The following is a 10927-nucleotide window of genomic DNA, read 5'->3' as shown; positions in this document are numbered from 1 at the left end:
GTTGTTCTAATACAGTATGCCTTTTTTTCTTTTTCAGACGACAAACGTAGAAATGTAAAGAAATGACGTTCCGCTCGCCCTCATCCATTTTTCATAATAATTAAAAAGAAAACAAGTAGATAGAACAGAAATAGAAAAGAGAGTTCTAGTTAGGGTCAAGTGTCAACCAAGATTTTCTTGGTTATCAAATCTTATTTAAAATAAACTTGATTGATTAAGGGATAACGTAATATGTAAATTCATGCTTTTAGTTCAAATTATTTTTATCGGCATAGTTGGAAAAATATTATAGAAGAGGCCTAACAAAACACAACCTCTGCTCTGTGGGATAAACAGGATTTCTATGGATAAGTCATTATTTTAGAAAAAAATTGACTGCTGAATTTACTTACTACAAAATAGTACTTTAAACTCAATATGTTTGCTTAACTCATAATTTATCAAAATACCTACTGTATGAGACCAGGCCTATATATATATATCAAATGGACTGTCCCACTGCCAGTGTCAAAAATGAACTTCTTTTAATTGTAAACTTATAGAGAAGTATTTGCCTGAAATTTATTTTAAGGGGTAATTGAGAGCATTAGGAGCGAATTCGATTTTGTATATACAACACTGCTGTTCTATTGTATTGTTGTAAAGATTGTGAGTAGCCAAGGGTGAAAATCAAGTCTGTCTCTAATGTCTAATCTTCTTGTATTAAGAGCGTTGTGCATAAAAGTAGATATTCTGCTGGAATAAGGGGAGTAATCGGCACTTTAGCACAACGTTTGGTAAAACTACTCCCTTTGACCGTTAATATTTAAACTTTTAGGAAGCAATAAACAAAAAGGCACTAAAGAAGCAAAGTTATTGGTTTATCACTGAGACCAAATGTCTACTAGGACACGCACAACGAAACACCTCCTGTAGGAAAAGTTTTCTGTACATACATTTAGGTCTGTTCAAAAAAAACTGCTTGCCACAAAACATCCTCAAAACACTCTTTTTAACATACAGTCTTAATAACTTTGTACATTCAAAAGCTCAACAACCACAGTCACAAGATGCTCAAAAAAGGTATTGTTCTGATCAACACTAGGAATAAAAATAATGAAAAAATACATTATAGAACATGGACAAAAACAAGTAAACCTGTTTTGCAGAATTTTATTTTTTCAGGAGAATTCTTTTAACACTGTTTGAAATGACATAAGAGACTGAATAGCATCAGCTATTTACATTACTCAGTCACACTGAAGATGAGACACGGTTTAGTTGAAGTAAAGACTGTAAATGCAGAAAACAAGTACATGGCATAAGTATTTACAGCCATGCATTTAAAACAGCCACAATATAAGTATTTTTTTCTTCATGAAAAGCAGAGTGAAGCAAATGTGGGGTAATGGGAATTAAAAAAAAAAAAAAAAAAAAAAAAAACACCTCACATTGTTCCACAAATATATTTCTGACAAATCCAAATGGCACACTGAACACCCTGCATTTACATGTGCATCTGGTTTCAATTACATTTCTGGACCAGAAAAGCAAGCACAGAGCACAAAACACAAAAGTAAAAAAATAAAAAATAAAACATTCACTGAGGACTAACGGCAAAGCAGTAACTAGTTCCATACTAACCATTTATAAATATGGAATTGCAACTTTAAAATCATATGAAAAACCAACAGGTGTGGGGAGATGTTGACCAGCGAGGCATCTCTCAATATGGTCTTTCTCTCCGTTCCTGACGATGGTCTCCCCTGCAAAAAAATAAAAATAAATCATGCATTTCGGTTCCTTTATGTGGCTATAAAACCTTCACACTTCCACAGAAACATACTCACTTCATATCCATTTTGCCAGGTGGTCCCATTCCTCGCCCCCTTCTTCCCATGTCATCCATAGGAGGCCCGCCACGACCCCTTCCTCCAAAACCACCTCTGTCCATGCCACGTCCTCCTCTGAAACCTCCACGATCCATACCTCTGCCTCCACGGAATCCACCGGGTCCCCCACGGTCCATTCCACGGCCACCACGCATCCCACCCGGTCCACCACGACCACGGTCGCCACCTGAATCCCAAAAGACAGTTAGTGAATTCTAGCCATGCAAATATCTGAAGCACTGTTGTTTAAATACAAAAAGACAGTAACCTGGAGGAGGGAAGGGAGGAGGTCCAAAGCCTTCAGGTTTGGGTGCCTTACACTGGTTACACTCCATTCTCCAAGCAAAGTTTTGGTTCCCACATCCCCTAGAAAAACAAAGACTCAAATCAGAGGCTGAAGGCAATAAATGGATCAATGAGTAACACTGCACTACTACTGAAATACATACGCATTTGGACACTGCCAGTCTCCTGCCCTCTGTTGCATGTTTCCTCCCGTAGGTCCTCCACGGCCCATTCCCCTGGGACCCCCACGTGGCATGAATCCTCCACGATCACCACCTCTGCCCATTCCACCACGACCCATCATTCCTGCAGGATAAGAGCCAATTCCAACATGATGGTTAGACATTTCAGTACAGAAAAATAGAAACTTAAAGAGGTTCTCTGTTGCTTCTAAATCAGCGTACCTCCTCGTCCCATCATGCCACCTCGGTCTCCTCTCATTGGCATGCCCCCACGCATCATCCCCATCATGGGCTTGCGTCGGGCCATGGATACCTTCAGCTTCTTCCCCTGGAAATCTTTTCCTAATGGGAAAACATTATTTCATCTTAAGAACTCACGAAGAAAGGACAGACATTCTGGAATGATCTCGGTGAAGTTCAACGCACCATCAAACCACTCGACTGCTGCCTTAGCAGATGGAGGCTCTTCGTAGGATAAGGTGGCATCACCTTTGGGTTTCCCAGTATCTTTATCTGTATAGATGTTGACAGCAGGCAGGCCCGTCCGTTTGTTTATCTTAGAAAACAAGATGAAACAATATTCAATCATAACTTTCAAGAAATTCAATAAAGGACCATTTGACGCATGGCATAACCCAACTGTTTACTTGTTTCTATTGGTCTAATACTGAAACTTGGTTAAACAACAAGCCATCAATCTTTCCGAAGCCATTTCATTTTACTGAAAAATCAAGTACCCTAATGATTCCACTGTGCTTGAAAAAGTCAGCGACTTCATCTAATGTAGCGTTCTCAGTCAGCCCAGTGATGTAGATAGTGCTGTTTTCAGAGTCATCCTGCTCCTCTGGACGTCCTGCAGAAAACAGACCGTGTTAAAAGCTGAAGTTGAAAAGGACAATATATTTTTTATTTGTATAATATCCAACCTTACCTGTGTCACCATCTGTTTCAGGTTTTCATCAAGTAGGACACCAGGACAAAAAGAAAGTGAAAAATAAGTTAGTTTACAAGCTAAGCTTCTCAAGTACCTGACAATATTATCCTACCATTTTTTTGGTCAAGACTGCCCCGGCACACTCTTTCTGACCATTCAGAGACATAAAATGACAAAATACCATCATGCGGTTGACCCAAGAATGGTTTGATTATTGTGAAGAAGTATTAAGAGTAAACTATTCAGAAGCTACCTAGTTTTTATTGCAGTGTGCCTTAAATAGAAATATATATTTGCAAAAACCCTTGAAAACCAAGGACCCAAATTGGACTCCATACCTGATGTCATATAAAATTGAATAAAATAGTAAAACACTGAAATGGTGATACTATACATGGCTGGGTCGGCCAGTTACCATTAACTCCTGATAATAAGGGCAAAAGTAACCTTTCATTGGAGTCCACACTCAGGATTTTTAACCAATAAAAATAGATCTGAACCATTCCTCTACAAACCAATGGAAAAAGTTGAAAACTCTTAATTCTAGCCGGCAGTGTAGTTCTGCATGGCATTAATTATTTCCCTTCTGAAAAACACCCATAAAAGTTAGAGAATTCTAGTGTATAGTCTTGTGATTCTCATTAAACTTACCACCAGGCTTAATGAAGCCACCTCTGTCTCCAGCGATGCTGGGGGAATAAGCGAAGATATGAAGGCGATATCCCTTAAAACAGCCACTTCGGTACCACAAAAAGGGTAATGGGGGCATTTTTCAAAGTTCTAACTGACTCTTAACCCTCAACAAGCACCCCTTATAAAACAATATTGCTTAGAGTAACACTCAGTTGGGGTGCTGTAGCATTACAATGTCTGTGCACTGCGCCTGACTTGCTCGACTTACAATTGTAAGACATTAGTGGCTGAACAGTATTGGGGTTATATAGAGCATTAGTGAGGGTTGATCTTTATTACTATTGTAGGTGGAAAACCCCAGCAATTTGTACACTGTAAATGAGATGTAATTGTTTCAGACACAGCACTGCTACCAACTCTAAATGAAAATGAGCTTATAGGGGGGTGAAATGCTATTTCATGCATACTGAGTTTTTACACTGTTAAAGAGTTGGATTCCCATGCTAAACATGGACAAAGTTTCAAAAATTAAGTTGTACGTTTGAAGGAGTATTTCTGTTCCAAAAATACTCCTTCCGGTTTGTCACAAGTTTCTGAAAGTTTTTTTCGAGTATGGCTCTGTGTGACGTTAGATGGAGCGGAATTTCCTTATATGGGTCCTTAGGGCACGTCTGCCGGAAGAGCGCGCGCTCCCGTATAGCAGAGCACTGAGAGCACAACAGGCATTCACTGATCAGAGCGAGAGCGTCGCGAAATGTCACAAAAGGAGTGTGTTTTTGGTTGCCAGGGCAAGACAACCCTGCACCGATTACCAAAAAAAAAAAAACAGCATTAAGGGACCAGTGGATGGAGTTTATTTTTACAGAGCATCAACGGAGTTGTGCAAGTGTTTGTGTATGTTCCCTGCATTTCGAAGATGCTTGTTTTACAAACAAGGCCCAGTTTGACGACGGATTTGCGTATCGTTTATTTCTTAAGGATGATGCAATCCCAACGAAAAAGGGTCACGATCGTGTGTTGGAACCGCAGGCGGTGAGTAAAACTGCTTAAAATATCTCTGCCCTCCTTGTTAGTGCGCCGCCTCCCATGCTGGAGACCCGGGTTCGAGCCCCGCTCAGAGCGAGTCGTTGCTGCTGCTGCTCTCGTTCAGTTTCAGCTTCGGGATCTGATTCTGGATCATAAATAAACGGCTGAATCTGACTGTAAGCCATGGTTTGTTTTGGTTGGTTTTTTCCTCACGGTAATGTCACAGCTTCCAAACGCTCTCAACGCAAAAGCCTACTGGCGCTCGTGATTCTTTAGCTCCGCCCACACACCACGCCTCCAGCCGGTCGTGTTTTTCCGGGAAAAATCGGTACAGACTATCTTTCTCTTATGAATATAATAAAACCAAAGACTTTTTGGAGTTATGAAGGATGCAGTACTACTCTATAGGTACTCAAGATTAACAGGATATTGAGTGAAAACGAGCATTTCACCTAGCCTGGTAATACCAGACTCTGCTACTTCACTTTGCTTCGTAGACAGAGTCTGGAATGGCATAATAGAGAAGTGTTTTCTCTCTCGCTAGGAGGTGCTTGTCTGAAGTTTAAAATCATTGGTTACCGTAGGCCAATCAGATACATTTAGTTATGACGTATGTTATGCGCCTGTACAGCCGCATCGAAGCACAGACATCATGCATCGAACTCAAATCTATGATTGAACTTCCACTGTAAACCTGTTGTAAACACATAATGATGCGAGCGAAATACCGGAGTGAACATGGCTGTAAACGACTTTTGCAGATTATGCGAAGTTAATCTACGCATCTACGTCACGGCTCTCAGCCCGCCCTCTGCTCGTTGATTGGCCCGGCTGTTTTCAGACCGGTGGCAAACAGAAAGCTCTGACGCTGTATCAGACTGAGTACAGAAGCGAAATGAAATTGAGCGGAAGTAGGAAGTCTGACGTAGTCAGGCTACATTTCACCCCCCCTTCATGCAATATTTCAAACTACACCCAAATCTGGAAAATATTGCTCTTCACTAAGGATCTAACTGCATGTTGGTGGCAGCTGCACCAAAATGAAGTAGCAGCATGTCTGTGGCTGTATTTGAAACAATCTGCTTACATAAAGTGGGTACATGCATTTTAGTCAAAGAAAAAATAAAAAGCAGGTAAACCATAACACCATTTTTCTTTTTTACATAAAATCTTCTGATATAATTACACAACACAAAAAATAGCTATCAAAACACTTTTATAAAAAGCTTAAACTTGTAGGTCATTTTTAGGTCATTATTACAGTTTTTCTTTGGTTGCAAAACAAGATTTTCTGATTCCTGTAGGAAAAACACTTTTGGAACACCTCTTGACACCACCAACTTTAAGTCCCCATTTCAAAAGGCTGCCGGCCCAGACTCAGAACTGAGTAGTGGTACTGTAAAAGTATTGATGTGTTTACATGGCTCTCACTTTGTTACCTGTAGCGTATAAATGCGACAAAGCATGTTAAAGAAAAAGTTTCAGAATGCACAAGACAATTGCAATCCAAATGTGTAACAAAGAAAACATACCCTTTTTTATTAGAGAAAGTGAATGCAGTGTATTTTATCAGCTTGGAGCTTACCCTCATAACCAAAATACAAGTTCAGTTAAATAAGTCTAGTAATACAACAAATATTTTATTATGCAGAGCAGGGGACACGTTCAAATTAAAAATGAAGGGGCAAGCAGTTCTGTAGTAACAGTTTTGTGTCAAGTAGGGCTGCACGATTCTGGATAAATTGAGAATCACACTTTTTTTGGTCTAATATAGAGATCTCCTACGATTCTGAACTAAATAAAATAATTTGTTACAAAATATTATTGCTGCAGTCTATTTAAAAGTGTCTAATTAATCTGAATGAATTATTAAACATTTTAATATACACTACCAGTCCAAAATTCTTTGAAAGGTAAGATTTTTTTTATTTTTATAATTTTGTTCTGCTCACAGAGCCTACATTTATTTTATCCAAAATACAGTAATAGTAGTAATGTTGTGATACATTTGTACAATAAAAAAAACTGCTTTCTATTGGAATATATTTTAAAATGTAATTTATTTCTGTGGTCAAAGATCGCGATCTTTTAACGATTAATCGTGCAGCTCTAGTGTCAAGCATCACTGCATTCACTTTCATATTTATTTTGTTGGCTTCCTGCTTTTGGCAGCATTGAAAGTCTCTTTGGGAACCAATATTGTTTATTCAAAACAATGGTAATTGTATGCAATACTACACCTACAAGAAACATTTTCAAAACCTGCACTGATATATTTGGTCAGTAATAGTAAACATTACCCATTTTAAAACCTTTGTCCCTTTCTAAAATAACCCAAAATGTAACTTACAATTGAGAGTAAATGAGTAAGAGACTTATGAGACTAACTGAAAATAATTCTATCAGGCAGACCTACAGAATCCCATTTGGAGTGATTTATACACCTTTTGGATTTATCCTAAAGGATCACATTATGCACTAACAATCTTATTATAGCCATTCGGAGCACAGATCTAATGAACTGTGCCTTCCCACTGTTTGATTATTTTGTTTCATACTCTAACTTCTTAATTAGGGATGCACCGAAAGTTCAGCCACCGAAAATTAAAAAGAGGTGAAAATATGAGCCGAAAATAAACGGCATGCCGCACCACCCTGCAGTGTTGAATGTGCAGGTTTCACACTCCCTGTAGCAATCATCACTGCGTGACCTGATGCTCCACTCAATGAATGTGTGTTCTGCTCATGTACCTCTCATGCTCACTGGAAAAGCAAAGTCTGACTGATGTGCCGGCAGGAAATATCTATGTAGTAAACTTGTTCCTGTCTGCAATTGCACTACTGTGCTGTAGCATGGTGTAGTACAGCTGTTCTGGTCAACACTGGTAAAATGACCCTACCCTCTCATTCACTGATTTACTCCCCGCTATACTATACAATCAATAAAAGTGGGGTTGTTTCATTGGCTTTTTTTTTTTTTTAGTCTTACAAAATTACCTCATATTTTATTACTACAAAGCATATTTGGTTTTCAGACAAGTGCATCCAAAATTTTTTGTTTTGGCCCAGAATTTTTTTTTCGGTGCATCCCTAAACTTAATAAATCCTTCTTGTGAATTAAGATCCCTCAAACATATTTATTGATAAAGGGAATATGAGAGACTGAAATTATTATAACTTTTCCCAAAACACATTATCAATCATCTTACCTTAGGCCATAATGATGCAGAGCTGAGAGCAGCAGCACATCAGGATTTTAAATCAGTTTGGCATCTCGTCAAAACAATTGTGCGGATTAATCAAACTAAATTTTTAAAGCTTCAATACTCAAGATTCTGATATATTAACTCAAACAATTTTTGATAACAAAAGAAAAAAGTGAAATTACAGTTATGACAAGCTTTGGCTCCGAATAATGAAGTAAAATTTCTGCTGATCTAAGCATATAGCGCAGCTCTCAGCCCTGTATGGCTTCTTTCAGCTCCTGTCTGAGGGAAAGAAAGTTGGTGAGGTGAGATTGTACAAACGCACACTTACCCCATGCCTCCACGGCTCATGCCCCCTCGCATGCCACCACCTCCTCGCATCATCCCCCGGTCAAACCCACCCCGGCCACGCCCGCGGTTCTCCCCCCCTCCCATGCCTCGGCCCTCTCCAGGGCCTGAGTAACCACCTCCGCCCATGCCGTTTTGATGGTCCTGTCTGTAATTACCTGTGAAAGAAAAATGTCTCACTAAAGCTTTCACATTTGGATACGAGTCTCTGCCAAATTAATACCAGCAGACTTACCATACTGGTTGGATGGTTTATAGTCTGCCTGGCCATAGCCTCCTCCAGTACTGCCCTGCTGTCCATATTGGCTAGCAGGGGGCTGTCCATAAGACCCAGAAGGTGGTGCGTAGCTGGAAGGCGGAGCCTGTTGCTGCTGGGAAGGAGTTTGTTGATATCCTCCCTGCTGGCTGTAGGAGCTCTGCTGTCCGTAGCTTCCTTGTTGGCCTTGGTATCCTCCCTGCTGCTGCTGAGAATAGGAGTTTTGCTGAGGCTGCTGGGAATACGAGCTCTGCTCATATCCAGAGGGCTGCTGGCTGCCAGAACTGTAGCTGCTGAAGGACACATATTACAATCGGTGACTAACTCAAATACACTGCCAATCTTTAGAGGACTACGAAGAACAGAGTGAGCCCGATACCTGGGAGGTGCAGTAGCAGCAGCAGCAGCAGCAGGCTGTTGTCCATATCCAGGATATGCAGACTGGGCAGCGTAACTGGCCTGCCCACCATAAGAGGTCTGGCTATTGCTGGTCGATGAGGCAGCAGCTGTGGTGGAATCGTAGCTGCTGGCTCCATATCCCTGCACAGGCTGACTGTAGCCCTGCGGAGTGGCCGGAGTGGCATTATAACCACCTACAATGATTAAAAAACGAAGTTACTGAATAAACACACTGCTTGGAGATACCGGAGAAACTGTCCTTTGAAATCCACAAAAATGGATCAAAGGTAAAAAAAATAACATACCACTGGCTGGTGGTTGCTGTCCGTAGGATGATCCATATGCCTGCTGACCATAACTGCTGGAGGAGCCGCTGGTCTGGGAGTAGGTCGAGTCAGCCGGCTGGCTGTATGAACCATAGCCTTGCTGTTGACCATACGACTGCTACACAACAAAAAGAAAGCATATATAGTAAGTGTTTCATAATCATCTCGACAAAAAGCATGGAAAAAAAGAGAAAATTATTTAGGATGACGTTTACCTGAGTGCCCTGTGCATAACCCTGTTGAGAGGGCTGGGCCGCATAGGAGCTGTACCTGATAATAAAAGATGCTTTTCTCAGTTTATTCATAAACACACATAAACGTTACATACAGGATTGGCTCATTTTTTGACCAGCACATTTCCATGACTAAACATGAATGCTCCGGGTGTCAATTATTAGTGAATAAGGATAAACCTTAAAGACAAAAGACAAAAAAAAAAAAACCATTCCGAGTATCACGGGAACCCTATATCTGTTATACATACCCCTGTTGGCTTCCAGCCTGTCCGAAACTGCTGTAATCTGCGAGAAAAACACAAACTTTTAATATCTCAAATTCTTTCATGAAAACAACTACAGACTCGTTCAAAACACAAACGAATAATATAAAAAAGAAAATATAGTATATAAAGTAGGTATGTTTGTAGTGTAAAAGAAGAGAGAATAGGTGGTAGGTTTCAATGAGCAAGCGCCACTCACAAATAAACACGACAAAAAAAAGGAAAGAATAAGAACCGTTTTGATTCTAGTGAATGACATTGTACAACTGTTATTGAAACAGAGGCATTTTGTGATTGATATTTACGGGATTATGAATAAGAGCGGGTAACGTTAATTATGTCACAACACTTCTGAACATCATTCAGACATTCGCGCTGAGCTCTCGTGCTAATAACCGTTAACCCGCCTTTAGCTCGAGCGTTGCCAAGCAACAAAACGGCACGTGTAATTTGGTGCTCAAAATGAAATAAACTGGGTATAAAACCATTAGAGAAAATTCGTGTGATATCAGCTAAAGTAATGACTCGGATGTGTCTGAAGCTAAGCCAAATGTAAAGTGCCGCAGTTTTCGACCCCTCCCCCCATTTTTACACGCAGACAAACGGAACCGGTTCGAACCACACCGGCAAATTCGACAACATACACACTTAATAGATCCATCGCCAAACATATAACTTACCCTACATAACTAGCAACAAAATGTACATCCATCTTTATGTATATGTATATTATTAATCTATACCGTACTATGAAACCGTACAAAAGATTTAACGGCGCTCTTACCTGCAGGAGACGCCATTTCGTGTGCCTTTAGTTGCGCTGCACAAACTGCGCATGCGTGGATGACACTCTTCAGGCGCTACCATTTCAGCGGGGGTGGACATGTATTGCAAACGTTATAATTTCGTGCGTATTTCTGTATGAAACCTTATATATTTGTCTGTATATTGACTTTTGATAC

At 40.1% G+C, this 10927-nt stretch overlaps 1 protein-coding gene across 2 annotated transcripts; it reads right to left on the bottom strand.

Annotated features, from left to right (window-relative positions):
* Positions 1-1135: 1135 nt before the first annotated feature.
* LOC113054124 (RNA-binding protein EWS-like) lies at positions 1136-10822 on the bottom strand. 2 transcript variants are annotated; one of them, XM_026219465.1, is made up of 16 exons: positions 10750-10822; positions 9951-9987; positions 9682-9736; positions 9446-9584; positions 9121-9334; positions 8721-9031; positions 8469-8643; positions 3924-3961; positions 3270-3281; positions 3076-3191; positions 2765-2894; positions 2561-2680; positions 2321-2462; positions 2140-2237; positions 1830-2058; positions 1136-1745 (listed from the first exon to the last, which is right to left on the bottom strand). In XM_026219465.1, the coding sequence occupies exons 1-16, from the start codon at positions 10763-10765 to the stop codon at positions 1706-1708; spliced, it is 1872 nt and encodes a 623-aa protein (XP_026075250.1). In that variant the 5' UTR covers positions 10766-10822; the 3' UTR covers positions 1136-1705. The 2 variants fall into 2 exon arrangements, with proteins under 2 accessions (XP_026075250.1, XP_026075249.1); XM_026219464.1 differs by having other exon boundaries at positions 8721-9034; positions 10750-10765.
* Positions 10823-10927: the final 105 nt, after the last annotated feature.

The sequence above is a fragment of the Carassius auratus genome, chromosome 35 (assembly GCF_003368295.1).
Source record: "Carassius auratus strain Wakin chromosome 35, ASM336829v1, whole genome shotgun sequence".
Lineage (NCBI taxonomy): Eukaryota > Metazoa > Chordata > Actinopteri > Cypriniformes > Cyprinidae > Carassius > Carassius auratus.
The sequence above is the reverse complement of the archived record's forward strand: the minus strand, read 5'-3'. Positions and strand labels throughout refer to the sequence as shown.

Bases quoted from the DNA above. Each gene is read 5' to 3' on its own strand.
- LOC113054124 (XM_026219464.1), bottom strand. The intron at 8,644-8,720 runs GTAAGTCTGCTG...TTTCTTTCACAG, and splicing joins TAAACCATCCAACCAGTATG to GTAATTACAGACAGGACCAT. The intron at 1,746-1,829 runs GTGAGTATGTTT...ATTTTTTTGCAG, and splicing joins CCTGGCAAAATGGATATGAA to GGGAGACCATCGTCAGGAAC.